The sequence below is a fragment of the Palaemon carinicauda genome, chromosome 7, assembly GCF_036898095.1.
Source record: "Palaemon carinicauda isolate YSFRI2023 chromosome 7, ASM3689809v2, whole genome shotgun sequence".
In the NCBI taxonomy this organism is placed as follows: Eukaryota; Metazoa; Arthropoda; class Malacostraca; order Decapoda; family Palaemonidae; genus Palaemon; species Palaemon carinicauda.
Window position 1 is genome coordinate 80,158,117 of NC_090731.1, and position 17,977 is coordinate 80,176,093.

Here is a 17,977-nt window from a genome sequence, read left to right on the forward strand (position 1 = left end):
TCCTGAGAGGATGGCTGGGCTTCGTGAGGAAAGCGGACTAATGAGGCAGAGTAATCATCAGAGTCAGCTTCCTTACCAGGTACCTATACTTAAGTTTGTTTTTATGAAATATTTGTCAAAAACTCTTGAGCATATACGCCTTTATTGTTATAATACTGGTCTCTACCCACCACCATGGGTGTGAATCAGCTATTTATATATTCACCGGCTAAGTTTAATATTTAAAAATGATATTTTCATTATAAAATAAATTTTTGAATATACTTACCCGGTGAATATATAATATTAAAGGCCCTCCCTTCCTCCCCGATAGAGACCCTGCGGACTGAGAAGAACTCTAGTGGTTGAGAAGTATATGCGGTATCTGGCCGATAGTCGGTGCTGGTGGGCACACCCGCTACCTTCATGGCGATCGCTCGCGAGTTTTTTGGAATCTGTCGGGTCGTCGGAGACGTCAGCTATTTATATATTCACCGGGTAAGTATATTCAAAAATTTATTTTATAATGAAAATATCATTTTTCCTAACAATGCAAACTTAGAGCTATTTATACAAATTGGCCTGCCAGCCCTATCCCAAAAAAAGTCCTGCTTGCAAGTAAAGTGGGTGCTCAGCCCAGGTTTGTGAGTGAGCGGGGTAGTGGGGTAACCCCTATCCCACCTGCTAACTAGTTGGGGGGGGGGTTAGTTATCCCTCACTAAAATCTTATGGCTCGTCTTTTACCTACACTGAAATTAATATCACCTATGAATAGCTCCAGGGTTATATTGTTAGGAAAAATACAAATTATTTCCACTTATGTCATATTACTTCCAAATTTGTCATTTTTATCTCATGAAGAGAAGTTTTTAACCAATGTATTTACTGTATACTGTATCTGATTCTGAATTACTTGGCTAAAAATCAATTTAATAATTTTCATTATTTTTTATTGATTAGGGAGCTTCCAGAGCTGAGTCGTCATTTCATCCTAAGGGTATTTTTTGTCCTTAAACCAATCCTGCATGTGACGGTTGCATCTTGGATTCCACCTCATGAACCTGGCAAGTATGTACAGTACTGCATTTATTAATTGAATATGAACTTTTAAATATGTAACTTCCCTGGTAGTTACATATATATAAAGCTTAATCCTGCCGATTAGTCGCGTGCACGGCAGAAATTAAATTTTCGCTGCAATCACCGACAGGTGAGCAGGTGGTCATACCTGTGCGCCCTCTAACTAGGTAACCGCAACCATTCCCATAAGTCCTCAGAAATTCCCTGCCGTTGTTCGAGACAACACGTCGGAAATTCGCTATGTTGTAGGTTTGCTTTGTCTACAAATTTGGTGAAGTACCCATTGTTTGATTATTGTTTATGGCTTTCGCTGATATTGGATTTTCCTTTCTTTTTCACACGAATAAGATGGTTTTTTGTTGGTCCAGCTTGGACAGTTTAATTTAATTTGATTTTCAAGATGGCTCCTCTGTTGTTAGATTTTGTGTGTAAGGCTGCAAGACCAGCTTTCAAAAGCTGCTCTTGATCCCCACACAGTATGTAAAATGCAGAGGGCATGTGTGTATTTTTCCTTTTGGAATATGATCGCTATGTTCGTAAGCTTGAAAGGGATAGGATCAAGGATTTTTCCCCCTACTTTAAAAACCAACGAACAACTCTAAAGACTTGATGGTGGAAGGAAATCATTCCGCCATTCTATGACGTCAACTCTTAGCATGTGACGTAAACTACGTAGTATGACTTGCAAATATGTAATTGTTCCGTAACCGAAATACAAACCATGCTATTTACATTGGGTTTACCTTTTAGCGCAGCTGAAATGGCGAGCCATTAGAAATTAACGCGGGTGTAATACCCCCTCGCTAGTTAGCAGGGGGGTAGGGGAGTGGTAGCTAGCTACCCCTCCCCCCCTCACACACAGGTGAATGCTCACTTTCACTTTTGGCTCGGACTGGGACAGACGTCTCTGTCTTGGTCCTCCCTTGGCAGCCATTGTTTGTTTTGTCTTTACTTAATTGCTTACTTTTCTTTTACTCAATATATATGTAAACATGTTTTCATGTTTGTATATATATTTGAGTATAGAAATCAGTAAGTTTCCTTTTCAGAGCTGTGTGTGTAGTGTACGATATCTCCGTGGAGTCCTCGGCAGTTAGGCCACCACGGCGTAATTTTATGGGTTGCGATCGAGTTTGACTTCGGTCTCTCTCTCTCTCTCTCTTGAGGTCGTTCACCCTTTTACTATGTGTTACTACGCCCTTGTAGCTTCCTTCCCGTGTGGGGGGGGGGTTGCTACGCCGTACGTTTTGTCTCAATTAGTTTATGAATCTAATTGTAGTTGTTAATTTTCAGCTTGTAGAACGATTCCTTTCGGGGTTTTCGTTCTTTCTTTATTGTTCATTCTTTTTTAAATTACATAATTACATAGTTTCATAATTATAATTGTTATAATTCTGTTTTGGTTACAGCTCTCCTTCCGTGAGTGTAAGTGGTTGTGAGGGCACGTGCCTGTTGTGTAATTCTTGTTTCCTTTCCGTCGGGATTCCTCTTCGTAGCCTTCTCGGGAGAATGAATGTGTACTAGTGTTTTTTGTTTTTATTTTTTTACAGTTACCGATCTAGTTCGTTTCTGTAATATGGCTACGGTGTGAGCTGTCTTGTAGAGGCCTGGGGATTCGGCTGTTGCTGCCTCCCCTTTGGATTTTCGTCAGGGACATGTCTCCTTCTACTGGAAGTACTCCTGTGACGATTGGCAGCTCTCCAGTTCATTTTAGAACTCGGGAGGCTTGCCTCCTTGGGCAGGTAACTTTCCTTCCGAGGGAAGTTTTTCCTGTCCAGGCTTGAGTTTTTCCCCTTTTGGGGGGTTCTTCTCTTGCCTTTTTTTCGTGCGACTATGCTCTTGGTGCTGAGCGGTCACACCTGCAGTTTCGCTCAAGGGGCTGGGCAACTGCAGGAGTCCCTCTTCGGAGGATTGCTCCTTTTTGGTCACTGGCTGACCAGTCTCTTCTACGAAGTGTTTCTCTTTCGTTCGCGAGAGAGTACACTCATAGATACTCCTCTTCGGAGGATTCTTCTGCTGCTGTTGCTGTTGGCCTCCTTCGCTGTAAGGCTCACCGTCCGCCTCGTCGTAAGGGCCTCTCATCTCCCTATAAGGGGGCTAAGAGGCGCCTTTTTGAATCTACGTTTGCAGCCTACAACTCCTTCCTCCGCCCTGATGCAGATGGACAGCAGTCTGACGGGCAACGGTCTTCCCGACGGACGACGGTCTTCCCGACGGAGAACGGTCCTCCGACGGACATCAGTCTCCCGGCGGACAGGCATGGTCTTCCGGCCTGCTCCTGCTCAGTGTTAGCGCACAGGCGCTCTCCTGCTCATCAGCGCTTCCTGATCGCTAGCGCTCTCCTGTTCGGTAACGCTCTCCTGTTTGGCAACGCTCTCCTGTTTGTCAGCGCTCTCCTGCTCGTCAACGCTCCCCTGCTCGTCAGGACTCTCCTGCTCGTCGGCGCTCACCTGCTCGTCGGCGCTCTCCTGATGTTTGCCCTCCTCGACAGCGCTCTCCTGCTCATCAGCGCTCTTCTGAGCGTCAGCGCTCATTTGAGGATCATCGCCCTGCGGTTTCTGACCATCCTACAGTTCCTGCTGAGTTCCCTGCTCACCATCAGTCTTCTGACCCTGTGGCTACGCGACATCGTTCAGCGCGTGTGTCAAAGCACATGTTCGCCAACGCGCCGGCAATCTTCCTGTTCCTGCTCGTGAACGCGCCGCACCACCTGTTCCTTCACAGGATCTCACGCGTCGACCTCCTGCTCGCCAGCGATCTCCTGCTCGCCAGCGATCACCTGCTCGCCAGCGTTCACCTGCTCGCCTGCTCAAACAGCCGATTTTAGTATCGCCTATTTGCCAGCGTTCTCCCACGCGTCAACGATCGCCTACGCGCCAGCGTTCACCTGCTCGTCAGCGCGCTCAGGCGATTTTGGTATCGCCTATTCACCAGCGTTCTACGCGTCAGCGATCACCTGTTTCTCGGCGATCTCCGGACCGCCCGTGTGTGTTACAGCCTGCGCTCCAACGTTCATCATCCCCTCTACGGGGAAGCAGCATCCTGGTCTCTGCATAGCTGACCTCGAACCTCTGCAGGTAAACCATGCTTCCTTGTGTTCCGAGTATTGAGTCAATACTGTCGCGTCCCCCATATCCTGACGAGGTGGTATTGGGAACGTCCTAACCCAGAGTTCCTTCTGGAACTCCAGGGCAACTGCCTAGGACGGGTCACACTTCTTCCTTCACACACAAGCTTACGTAGGCCACACGGTTCCTTGCGGAGCAAGGAACTTGTGAGGTTCAGGGACTCCTTTTCTCGAGTGCGACTCACTCGGATTCTGAGTCCCCGGGTAAAGCCAAAGCCAGTATGGCTGGGGACTTTCCACCCTACCTAAGGGGTAAGTCACCCAATGTAAATAGCGTGGTTTGTATTTCGGTTACGGGACAAATGACAAATTCGAAGATAATTTGTATTTTTCCTAACCATACAAACCTTAGCTATTTACACATATTTGCCCGCCAGCCCTGTCCCCCAAGACAAGTCCTACCTCTAAGTGAAAGTGAGCATTCACCTGTGTGTGAGGGGGGGGGAAGCTAGCTACCACTCCCCTTCCCCCCCCCCCCGCTAACTAGCGCGGGGGTATTACACCCTCGTTAATTTCTAATGGCTCGCCATTTCAGCTGCGCTAAAAAGTAAACCCAATGTAAATAGCTAAGGTAAGGTTTGTATGGTTAGGAAAAATATAAATTATCTTCGAATTTGTCATATTCTTTACTTTTTCTTGCAAGAAATGTAAACAAAATACTAACTTACTAAGCATAAGTACTGTATTTTAATTTTTATTTGTTCCTGCAATAAATACAAACCCTCATTCTTTACTATAGGAGATATTCTAGCGCGAGCTAGAAAATACGGCAGAAAATACCTTCAATTGAATTCTAGCCTTTGCAGTGGTAGCACCGCTGCTCCTGGTTTTGTTTGACTGGCAGACTAGCCTTTCTTTAGTGTGTTTTTGATTAACTTTTTTCTTTTTTTTTCTTTATTAGATGTGATGTCCTCTATTATGAGGGAGTGTCCCCGGATTCCCCCGAAATCTTGTGGCACATTCATGTCACCACCGGAGGTGGATCCTCATTCCCTATGCCCTTCGTGCAGAGGTCATAGGTGTTCTGAAGGCTCCCCCTGCCAAGTATGTAGAGAATGGTTGCCCTCTCAGTGGGATAAGTTCGTGAAGAGGAAGAAGAAGAAATCCAAGAAGGATTCGTTACCTCCAGGTTCGCCGTCGAAAGGTAAGGAGTCTCGGGCCTCTTCTTCGGCCTCTTGATCTCTCCCTTCAGACTCTTCCTTGCCTCCTTCCTCCGGGGGAAGTCAAGGAAGAGCGGCACCATTGACTTAACCCCCATTCCTCCTGGTCAGGCGGATCACGTTGCCCCTCCAATTGGGACAATTTCTTCCACCATCGGGAATAACTCTATTACCGCTTCTATTCCAGATCACGTACGAGCGGTATGGCCGGCTCTTGGACTTCCTGGTTCTCCTTCTGTGGAAGTGTGGAACCAGTTCCTCGCGGGCACAGTCTTACCTCAGGTCCCTTCTGTTTTGGAACCTTTGGGAGTTCCAGACCTCGCCTACATCCCGTCAACCCAGTCGGCCGCTGAAGTGTTGGCAGATGTAGTAACTTCAGCTCCTGCGGCGCCTACTTTGCTTCTCGCTTGCGCTTCTACGAAACCACAACGTCGCAAGCGCGATCATCGCTATACCTCCCCCTCCCCTTCCTCTTCCTCCTCATCATCTTCATCCTCCTTGGAGGCTAGGAGTGAGAGAGAGAAGAGGAAAAGGAGAGCTCGCTCTCCTTCGCCCAGACGTTCTCGTCGGAGAGAGAGGCGACATAGGAAGAGACGTTATCGTTCTCGCTCTTCCTCGCCTTCTATCTCTTCACGAAATGTCTCGCTGAGAGACGATAAGCGCTCTCGTCATAAACATAAGAAGAGTGCATCCTCGCGTCATCGTTCTGCCTTGCGATCGTCATCCTCTCGCGAGGGATCAACTAGGCGCTGTAAGAAGAAGAGCTCTACGAGACTTTCTCGCTCTTCATCACGAGAGAGTTCTCCTATGCGTAATAAGCGCTCCCGTTGGAGCGATTTTTCATCTAATCGCGCCCGGAGTGCGACCAAGCAAAGAGAGCACTCTGAGTGCGATCCCTCTCCTTCACATATTAACTTGAGGAGCTCAGATCGCTCTAGGGAAGCGAGAAAGAGCACATCTTCTCGCCGTCGCTTCGAATCAACAAAGAGAGAGCGCTCCCGTCCTTCAACCTCCCGATCGCGCAAGTCTCCTGACATATCCGCGTGGGGTCATTCACCTCGCCCTCGCGTTTCAGACAGAACAGCTCCGGTTCCCGTACTTCCTAACGAGTTACGGAATATGAGCCTCACGAGAACTTTGGAAGAAGACGCAGTGGTTCAACCCTTCTTCTCCTCGGTTGAAAACAGAGGAAAAAGGCCAGACCGCCGATCAATGCAACCTCTCACTGAGACAGTACCGTTAATTCGGTCGCCTACGCCTAGACCATCGACTTCCAGGCAAGATCAGGCGCGCGCGGCGCCATTAGCCAGCGCTCAGCCTTCCCTTGGAATAACGGCTATAGAGTATTCTACGTCCCCGTTACCTCCAGACACTCGGGCTTCTATTGCCCTCCCTCGCGAGGAATTAGCGCAACTGGAAGATTCCTCGGAAAAACAACCATCAAAGGATTTAGAGTCCTCCTATCTCAGGCCTCGGGGATTTACATCTGTCACCGCAACATACCGACGCTCCAGCTCTAGAAAGACTACGTCGTCCTCCACCTAACCCTAAGACCAGAATCGAACTTCCCTGGTCTATTCACACTGCAGGCCGTCTGAGGAAGGTCTCGCAGGCGGTCTCGGGGGAAACGGGTTCCTTGAAGTCTCAAGGATCCCATAAACTTCTGCAATTTCCATTTTTGAGGCAAAAGCGTTTTTACAAGGTCAGAGACGCCAATCCTTCTCCTCTGTCCCTGGATCCCCTCACAGCAAGGTTCACACCTGGCTGCTCTGCAGAGAGACACTCTTCTCTCCCAATCTCCTTCACCGTCACTGAAGCCTCGGCAATGGAAGCAGCGTCAATGTCCCTTCTGGAGGCATTATTCGGGTTTGACACGTGGTCAGGCACAGTCGGCTACCTAACGAGTCACGAAGACCTATCAAACCAAAACTCCATGCAGTCCCTGCAGGAAGTCCTAATGGCTGCGGCCAAAACAATGGACTTCCTAACTGCTACGACTGCAATCATGTGGGGCAGCTGGATTCTAAAAAGGAGGGAATCAGTGGTTTCCAGACTTCATAGGACATCGGTAAGACCGAGAAATCAGATTTGAGGAACTCGGATCTTCTACAACCTCTCCTCTTTTCTAAACAAGCAGTTTCCTCTGCCTTAGATACTTGGAGGAAAGAGACGCAGGACACCGCAATGCAAAAGGCTGCTTCCCTTCGCACAATGCAACAGCAGCCAACTCCACAACCCAAAACCACAACCGCAACTCCACTCCCAGCCAAGAGCCTCAGCTGCCCTTTATAGCCAAACCTATGGGCAGAGGAAAGTCGGCTCCTCCTAAGGCTAAAGGCAGAGAGAGGAACCCTAGACAGAAATAGGGTCACGGTGTGGCGGGATGTTGCAAAAACAACCCCCCACACCCTTGAATCACTCTACACAGACCAATGTCTCCTCAATACAACCTTTCCCCTTACGTTATCAGCAGCGGGACTCTTGGACAAAAGGACAAAAACAAAACAAAACATCACCTTAAAACTATATTTCTTACTTACTACAACAATCACTTAATATTAAAAACCATTCAAATAACTGTAACACCGTTCAAATAAACCAAAATAACCCCACAAACTTAAAACTAATCTCGACCATAACCAAAAATTTTTATAATTGTTTATTTATTAATGCGGAAACTGTCTCTGCACACAACCTGATCAGTCCTTGACACAGCCACCAATCTGTGGCAAACGGAACTATACTCAGTTCCAGTCAGTTGAACTAAACAGTCAATTAGTTGTCATCATCATCATCATCATCATCATCATCATCATCATCATCATCATCAATCGGAATCTTAAATAACAGGCCAGGTCATCAACGGTTGTGCAGTCAAATGAGCAGTTCAAACAATATCAAGTACAGGCCAGGTCATCAACAACAAATCCACTTTCTAAATTCGGTCTCTCCAAAGGAGGAATCACGGCCTGCCAAAATAAAAAAGAAAAACACTTACGAACACTCCTAACTAACTGAACTATCGCACTATAATCAAAGATAAATAATAAATTGTTCCTATCATTCACAATCACGATAAGCAAAGATAAACAAAACTGTACTTACTTTTTAAATCAATCAACACTTCCACGCTGGTCAGAAAAATATAAATATAATCCAGCTCTCACACAACTGCCTTAAGCTGCAGTCAAATAAAAAAAGCATTCGCTCGGAAACATTCACCACTGTCGTAACCTAACTAAAAAATGTAAACAAACAACCTCATTTGTACCAACAGTCTTTCTCACCACAAACAATCATTCGCTAACTACCACTTGCTCTTCGGCGCGCACCGCGGACACAAACACACACACACACACACACACACACACACACACACACACACACACACAAACACACACACACACACACACAAACACACACTCTCGCGCGATCTAGCAAAACTAAAGCAAATGAAATCTCTCTCTCTCTCTCTCTCTCTCTCTCTCTCTCTCTCTCTCTCTCTCTCTCTCTCTCTCTCTCTCTCTCTCTCTCTCTCTCTCTGGATTTGGCAAAAGAAAAAATTTAAATAAAACAAAAATAAATCCTCCACAATGGCTCCCCCCTCACAGTGTGTAGGGGTTTGCCTACAGGGGAGTTGGAGAAGGTAGAAGGCTATTGGGGCCATGTAATGGACCAACAAGGTGCTTCGTTGGGGGTACCGCATCCCCTTCATAGACTCTCCTCCTCCTCTAATTCCTCCCCCGATCTCGTCCTCCCAGATCCCTCGGGATCCAGGGAAACAGCAAGCCCTAGCTCGGGAGATCCAGAGCATGCTCCTAAAAGGCGCCATTCAAGAGGTCTCCAGCGCCTCCCCAGGGTTTTTCAGTCGCCTCTTTCTGGTAGAGAAAGCCTCGGGAGGTTGGAGACCCGTAATCGATCTCTCGACCTTGAACCAGTTTGTGACGCAAACTCCATTCAAAATGGAGACAGCAGCCTCCGTGACCCAAGCTGTACGTCCAGGAGACTTTATGGCATCAGTGGACTCAAAAGATGCATGAACATCCATCAAGAACCGATGTCGGAGGTGTCCTCAGACACTGAAAAGGATCTTCTACATGAAAATCCTGAAGAAGAGGTGGCCCAGCCACCCGAGGAGGAAGAAGGATCCGTATCAACAATACTGTAATGGAAGACCCTCAATTTTCTGTGACGGCATATCAACCTGTGCCGTCAACCTCTTCGGCCCCAACTCCTCATTCGGACCGGTTGTTAACCAAGGGCGAGGCGCTAATGGAACAGCTGCAACTGATGATGGAATCGTTCCGCAAGGAACAACAAGGGATGAGGAGGGAAGTCAGAGAAGCGAAACGCATGGGCATTTTTAGAGGCTCTCTCAAGCCTATCAGAGTCTCCGACTTACCTCAGTGCTCCGAAACCAACCACCCGTTAAGATACTACCCCTAGAGAGGTATTGGATCCTTTGACTGGCCAGAGCGTAATGCATTGGATCCCTCTCTCTGGTTATGGCTTATTTTTTCTTTGCCCACACTTACACAGAATAATCATGCCTTTTCTTTACATATTCTCGTCTCCTCATACACCTGACAACAATGAGATACTTAACACTTCTTCACCCAAGGGCTTAATTACTGTACTGCAATTTGTTCAGTGTACTTTCCTCTTGGTAAGGGTAGAAGAGACTCTTTAGCTATGGTAAGCAGCTCTTCTAGGAGAAGGACACTCCAAAATTAAACCATTGTTCTATAGTCTTGGGTAGTGCCATAGTCTCTGTACCATGGTCTTCCACTGTCTTGGGTTAGAGTTCTCTTGCTTGAGGGTACACTTGGGCACACTTCTATCTTATTATTATTTTTTTTTCTTCCTCTTGTTTTTTGAAATGGTGTGTTGGGCAGGCTTAATAGAAGGGCCATGGATGCCTGGTGGTTTATCAAGAGGTTGTTTTATCCTTTTTCTGATTCTTTTTCTTCTCAAAACCATCCTTACTGTCCTCCCTTCAGTTGAAGTGGCTATCCTGGAGGGTATTTAGCCTTGCATGGTGTATCGGTTCCTCCATGTTGACCAGTTTTTCCGTCTTTTTACTATAGTCTATGGGTAACATCAATCACTTTATTTATAATTCTGTACATTTTGTTTTTGTTATAATTCTTGTTAATCTAGTTTTAAGTATGATGTCTCTTTTTTTATTTCAATTATTTCTTACGCTGTCTGGAGACATTGAGCGAAATCCGGGACCAGTACGTACTAGATTTCGTCAGTGTCGTATTCTGTATTGCAATATTTGTGGTCTTCATGCAAATATCCAAGACCTTACAGTTGCGTCCAGACAGTATGATATTCTTTTGTGCTCAGAAACTTTGGTTTCTAATATGAGGCACTCATCTGAGCTCCTTATAACTGGTTTTAAGAAGCCAATGATGTTGAAACGTGATGCTATCCCTAGGGCCAGGGGAATGGCGGCGTATATTAGGACCGAGTACCCTGCTTCTCATAAGTCCTGCTATCAATGTGGATGTCATGAGATTCAAGTAATAAAAGTTTGTGGCAGGCATAACAACTTTTATTTGTGTTCGATCTATCGGAATCCAGACATGGATGATTCTATCTTCGATTGTCTTTTTACCATTATGGCTGATACAAGAAGATGATAGAAAGGCTTCTTTTGTCTTTGTTGGTCATTTTAATGCTCACCATAGGGAGTGGTTAAGTTCTGTCTCTCCTACCGATCGCCATGGCTTAAGAGCTTTAGACTTTGCCTCTGAATCAGGCTGTGAGCAAATCATAAATGAAGCTACTCACAGATCTGTTAATTGCTTGGACCTTGTATACACTGACATCCCTGGCGTTATAACTAGTAAGGTTGGTTCTCCAGTCGGGACATCTGATCATGCCTTGATTTCATTAGTAGTGAAGACTGAGCAGCCTGTCCCTGATATATCATACTCTTGTAAAATTTATATGAAATCCCAAGCAGACTGGAATGGGATTTTGCATGATCTTTTGTGCTTGAATTGGTCACAATTATATAGTAGTGTAGACCCTGTTGTCCCTTTAAATGAGAATCTAGTCTACATAATTTATAGGCGTATCCCTTCTCGTGTGCTAAGGTACCGAGTGAAGGACAAACCGTGGTTCAATGATGATTGTAGACATGCTTATTTGGAGAAGCAGGAGGCCTATCACCTTTGGAAGGGTAACAGATCAGCTTTGACCTGGAACAACTATACTCAGCTTCAAGCTTTTGCTCAGAGAGTTTATGCCTCAACTGAAAAGGAGTACAATTTAACCATAAAAGAAACCCTTTCTGGTACAACTCAGGAACATAAATGGTGGTCTACCCTTAAATCTGCACTCTTTGGTGTAGATGCAACAGTTCCTCCTTTACTTAAACCAGATGGCTCAGTCACTCACTGTCCAAAGGAAAAGGCAACCCTTTTTGCTGATGTTTTTGACAGTAAACAGAGTAATGAAAAACTTGAACTTCCTTATTCCTGTTTTCCTGAGACTAAACTAACTAGTTTAGCTTTTCAATCTCGTGAGATTAAAGCTCTGTTGATGGACCTTGTGGTATTTTTCCTTTGTTTTTTTATAAAGACAGCAGATTTCTTAGCTCCAAAGTTATCTGTTATTTTGCGCAAGTTAGCAAGAAGAGGAGCTTTTAGCACTTGTTGGAGAATTGGTAATGTTACTCCTCTATGTAAATGTGTTTGTGGTAGCTCAAGTCCCACTGATTACCGCACAATTTCCATAACTCCCGTATTATCTAAAGGTTTTGAACGTCTTGTGGCAAAACGTCTTAATAGGTTTGCTGAAGGTAATCACCTACTCCCTAGTTTGCAATTTGGTTTTCGTAAAGACCTTGGAGCATGTGATGCCCTTCTTATAATCTCCAATGCTGTACAGAAATCCCTTGATTGTAGTCAGGAAGTTCGTATGATTGGCCTTGATTTTAGTGGTGCCTTTGAGCGTGTTAATCATGAGGCCCTTGTTTTCAAACTGAAACAGTTGGGAGTGGGTGGGTCATTTCTTAGCATTATTATCGATTTTTTAAGTAATAGATCTCAAAGAGTTGTTGTTGATGGGCACCTTAGTGAGTATAGGAATGTGATATCTGGTGTTCCACAGGGTAGTGTTCTTGGCCCATTACTTTTCATACTATATACACATGATATGAGGTTTGGCCTAGAAAACAAGCTTGTTGCATTTGCAGATGATGCTACTCTCTTTGCATCAATTCCATCCCCTGAATGTAGATCTGGGGTTGGTGAATCCCTTAATAGAGATTTAGCTAAAATTAGTGCATGGTGCAAATTATGGGGTATGAAGTTGAATCCTAACAAAACTCAAAGTATGATTGTAAGAAGGTCAAGAACGGTGGCTCCTTAAGATCCGGATCTCAGTATTGATAATATTTCTTTAAATTTGTATGACTCTTAAAATTTTAGGTGTGATTCTCGATAGCAAATTTACTTTTGAGAAACACATTAGGTCTGTGTCTTCTTCAATTGCACAAAAAATTGTCTTATTGAGAAAGTCTTTTAAGATTTTCGATGATCAATCTATTCTGCAGAAGTGTTTCAATTCTTTCATTCTACCTTGTTTTGAGTATTGTTCTCCTGTCTGGTCTTCAGCTGCTGATTCTCATCTTAATTTGTTGGACAGAAACTTACAGTCTATTAAATTTCTTATTCCTGATCTAGATATTAATCTTTTGCACCGTCGTTCAATTAGTTCATTATGCATGTTGCATAAGATTTTTCATAACTCTGACCATCCTTTACATTCAGATCTCCCTGGACAATTTTATCCTGTTTGTAATACTAGACAGGCAGTTAATTCTAATAGCCAGGCCTTCTCCATGATGAGGCTCAATATTACACAGTACTCTAGAAGTTTTATTCCAGCTGTTACCAAGTTGTGGAATGATCTTCCTAATCGGGTAGTTGAATCAGTAAAACTTCAAAAGTTCAAAGTTAAAGCAAATGTTTTTATGTTGACCAGGCTGACATGAGTCTTTTTATAGTTTATATATGACATATCTGTTTTTGACATTGTTAATAGTTTATATAGGAAATATCTGTTTTGACGCTGTTACTTTTTTTAGAATGATATATTGTTGATTTATTCTCATCCTTTATTTATTTCCTTATTTCCTTTCCTCACTGGGCTATTTTTCCCTGTTGGAGCCCTTAGGCTTATAGCATCTTGCTTTTCCAACTAGGGTTGTGGCTTGGCTAGTAATAATAATAATAATAATAATAACTTCCAAGTGCCGATCCATCGTATATCTCGGAAATTCCTGCGCTTTCTGGTTCAGGGTCGAATCTTCGAGTTCAAAGTCTTATGCTTTGGCCTCTCGACTGCCCCACAGGTCTTTACGAAGGTTTTCGAACTTGTATCTTCGTGGGCTCACAAGCACGGAATACGTCTGCTAAGATACCTGGACGATTGGCTACTCCTGGCCTCTTCCAGGGAGCTAGTTCTGGATCACCTGAGAAGACTTGTAGACCTTTGCAAGGACCTGGGGATCCTTGTAAATGCAGAGAAGTCTTGCTTGACTCCAACCCAAGTCTTAAACTCTCTGGGTATGTCCATCAACACCCAGGTAGGGAGGGTGTTCCCTTCGGAAGACAGACTTTGGAGACTGGATCAGTCCATCACCCATCTCTTTGTCTCCACTACCGCCTACAGCCAAGTTGTGGCAGAGTCTTCTGGGTCATATTTCCTCCCTGGAAAAACTAGTTCCAGGCGGAAGATCGAGAATGAGAAATCTCCAGTGGCATCTGAAGACCCATTGGTCTCAAAAGATCGATTTCCCATTCTTGTCAGTGGAGGTTCCAGCTCTGGTGTTACAAGATGTTCATAAGTGGTCAACCAGAGAGAATACCCAAAAGGGCATTCCCCTCCTAAGCCCCAGTCCGAAGTTAAAACTCTTTTCGGACGCATCGCTACGGGGTTGGGGTTCCCACCTAGGCCCGAAATTAGCATCGGGAGTTTGGTCTCCGATAGAGCAAACTCTCCACATAAATCACCTGGAATTATTAACAGCCTGGAAAAGCCTAAAATTCTTTGTAAAAGATCTACAAGGACGAAAGGTGGTGCTGATGAGCGACAACTCCACAGCCGTCTCGTACATCAACAAACAAGGGGGTACTCTGGCAAGAGACCTCTGTCTGCTAGCGGTCCAGATTTGCCAGTGGGCGGAAGGTCACAACATTTCTCTCACGGCCAGGTTTATTCTGGGCCGGAGAAACAGCGTGGCGGATCAACTGAGCAGGCATCGCCAAGTGTTGAGTGGCGAATGGTCTTTGGATCCTCGAGTAGCGAAGACAGTAATAGCTTTGTGGGGTTTTCCCACAATAGACCTGTTTGCCACTTCTCTGAATGCGAAACTTCCCCGCTACGGGTCCTCAGTTCCAGACCATCAGGCAGCGATCCAGGACACCCTGCAACATTCCTGGGACAACCTGGATGCATATGCCTTTCCACCCTTTTGCCTGCTCAGAAGGGTGATCAACAAACTCAGGACCTCCCGGAACTGCAAGCTAAATCTAATAGCTCCGGCATGGCCAAGCAGAGATTGGTACGCAGACCTTCTTTCCCTGCTGGTTCAAGTTCCAAGTTTTCAATATTAAACTTACCCGATAATCATGTAGCTGTCAACTCCGTTGCCCGACAGAATTCTACGGGAGGGATACGCCAGCTATCACTATACTAGAAGGGGGTGTACTCACAAGCGCCACCTGTGGCCAGGTACTACAGTACTTGTTGTTGACGCCACCTCACTTTTTCCTCTGTCGTGCTTCCGGCAAGACGTTCTTGGATACGCTTATGATTTTGGAATATTGTTCACGGTTTGGTGAAGTATTTCTCTAAAATTTGCAGCTATTCGCTATACTAGTAACTTCTATATTAGCTTAGTTAGCTTTTGGAATTAATTTAATTATGGTGACGAAGAGAGTATGAACTCTCTTTCACCTTTAAATGGCCGACCCTTCCCTTAGACGGAAGTGTTGGTGTCTAAGAGAGTATAGACTCTCTTTCTTAATTTTGCTTAACAAAAGTTATAGATTTATTTTATATCTCTCCGCCTTTTATAGGCCTCTTCGATTAACTTCCTTTTATTATAAAATTATTAAAATTAATTTTTATATATTCGACCTTTCCTAATGGTAGGCGGTCTTTTCTTGTACCGAAGTTAATTAACATTGAGCCCGTCATTTCGGTTTTACCTGTTAACATATTATGCTATTTTAATGTTTTTGAAAGAATTTCTTTGATAGTCTCGTACTGTTTTCAAAGTTGAACTAACGTTTTGTTTTGTCTCTGCAGTTGTTGACGTTTCAGAACGTTCAACTTGCGCTCTATCGTTACGATAGAGAGAGAATTTTCACGGTGTCACGTTGCAGTAAGAGTAACCGTGTCTAGCGTTTTGTTCATTCTTTCTTAACTTAATGGTTTTAATTCTACAAAGGAACTTTTCTTTTTGGGAAATATTTTCCTTTTACAATAATATGTTTTAACGATATATATGATTGGGCTCTTCTCTCAGGTTATAAGTCAAGAGAGAGAGAGAGATAGAGACGGAGGGAGAAAGAGGAGGATAAACGTTTCGTTCAAGCGAGTAACGTTGTTATCGTTTTTGCTCTTCTCCCTAGTCTCTTTAGGGGAAGAAGGTAAACGTTTCTAGAGTTTTTCTTGTTCTCAAGCTTTATGCGGTGAGAGATTTTAAACGTAGTTTATTTGATCTAGTGTTTAGTCTCTTTCCAGCCACTGAATTATTTATCTTTCATTAGATTTTTCTGTTACATTGTAATTCTGTTTTCGCAATTACTAACTTTTGAGAAAGGATAGAATTGCGTGTTTCAGGTACAAACCACTTAAAGTTTCGAGTTCAGTGAAATAAGTGCAAACAGAAAATCAAAAGTGATAAGTGATTAGCGCAAAGTGTGTCAGTGTTGTGCGTGAGGGTACTTCTGTGCGTGCCAGTCGTCCTCCCAGTCCGGGACCTCTTGCAAGCTCCCAAGCCCAGGGGAGAAGCAATGTCGAAGGGCAAAAGGGTTCGGCAGGCCTTGATCGGCGCACAGAAGTATCCTCGGTGGTTGCGGGTGTGTCTTAAGAGACCGTCACTCCCACCCGCAGACGATTGAGCCCTTATTTTGCTCGTCTGCAGAAGAAATTTCGGGGAGAAAACGCTGGTCTCAGGTCTCAAGACCTCTTAAACGTAAAGTCCAGACCTATGCCAGACGTACGAAGTTAGAGTTCAACAACCCGGATGCAGTCATTGGGTTAGCTCTGACTCTCCTCAGTCTCAGGTGACTGCACACCTCCTAAGAGAGGTAAGGCGATGCCACAACAGACCTTATCGTCTGTTGATCCCAAGACGACTTTGCTGCAGTCCATGCAGTCGCAGCTTGGGGTCTTAATGCGTGAGTTTCAGGCTGAGAAGGTTACACCTCCTCCTGCGAACGCTCCGCCTCTCCGCAGTCCAGTCTGCCAGGCGTACGAAGTTGAGGTTCCTCAGGCTACCTTACCGCGTTCTGAGTTGCCAGTTACCAGCGGTGTGCAGCAACCTCCGCCTCCTCCTGCGAGAGCTCCGCCTCACCGCAGTCCAGTCTGCCAGGCGTACGAAGTTGAGGTTCCTCAGGCTACCTTACCGCGTTCTGAGTTGCCAGTTACCAGCGTTGTGCAGCAACCTTAACCTTCCTTAAGGCAACCTCAGCAATGGGAGCAGGAGTCTTATGCCTTACTTCCTCCGCTTCCGCTTGCGGTTCCACCAGCGAGGCAACAATCTCTTGAGGTACGACAACCTCTTCCATCAATGAGGCAGCCACCTCAGCACTCGCTGCAGCTTAGGCTAGCTCCTCAGGAACCTCAACTCGCGAGACAAGAACTGCGTTCTGCGCAGCCGCTATCTCAACTCTCGCAGCTCTCACCTCAGGAACCTTAACTCGTTCCTCAGGAACCTGCTACTGCGCATCCGCAACCCTTACAGGCAAGCGCAACTCTTGAGGCAGCAACCTCATGCTATGAGTCAGCCACCTCAACGCATGCATCTGCCACTTTCTCCTCAACTTGAGAAATAACAAATGACAATAATAACACCTCATTACTTTCATAACTTGCATTTGTAATCATATACATGTATGCCTACACAAACATTATGATAATGGAGGTTATTTGTCTTACTTATATAAAAATATATATGTATTCCTTGCAATATATTTTTAACAATATCGCAAAATATGGCAAAAATATCTTCAAAACAAAAATGAATCATGAGTTATGAATGTAAGGTAAATATTATGTTGATATTAAAACCCCATGCAAGCATGCATGAAGCACTCTAGCACTGGTCATGGAATTTCTGAGAAATGTTAAACGCCATGCAACACGCTCTGCTTACCTTACAGCATGCTCTACATACAGCATGCTCTGCATACAGCATGCTCTGCATACAGCATGCTCTGCATACAACATGCTCTGCATACAGCATGCTCTGCATTCAGCATGCTCTGCATACAACATGCTCTACATACAGCATGCTCTGCATACAACATGCTCTGCATACAGCATGCTCTGCATTCAGCATGCTCTGCATACAACATGCTCTGCATACAGCATGCTCTGC

General features: G+C 44.9%; 1 protein-coding gene across 1 annotated transcript in view; it reads left to right on the plus strand.

The window, feature by feature from the left end:
• mrn (general transcription factor IIH subunit 4 marionette) overlaps positions 1–17,977 on the plus strand; it is a 452,216-nt gene that overhangs the window by 80,763 nt on the left and 353,476 nt on the right. The window contains exon 2 of the mRNA XM_068376719.1: positions 940–1,047. Coding sequence (XP_068232820.1) covers positions 940–1,047 — 108 coding nt within the window. The remainder of the gene's footprint in view (positions 1–939; positions 1,048–17,977) is intronic.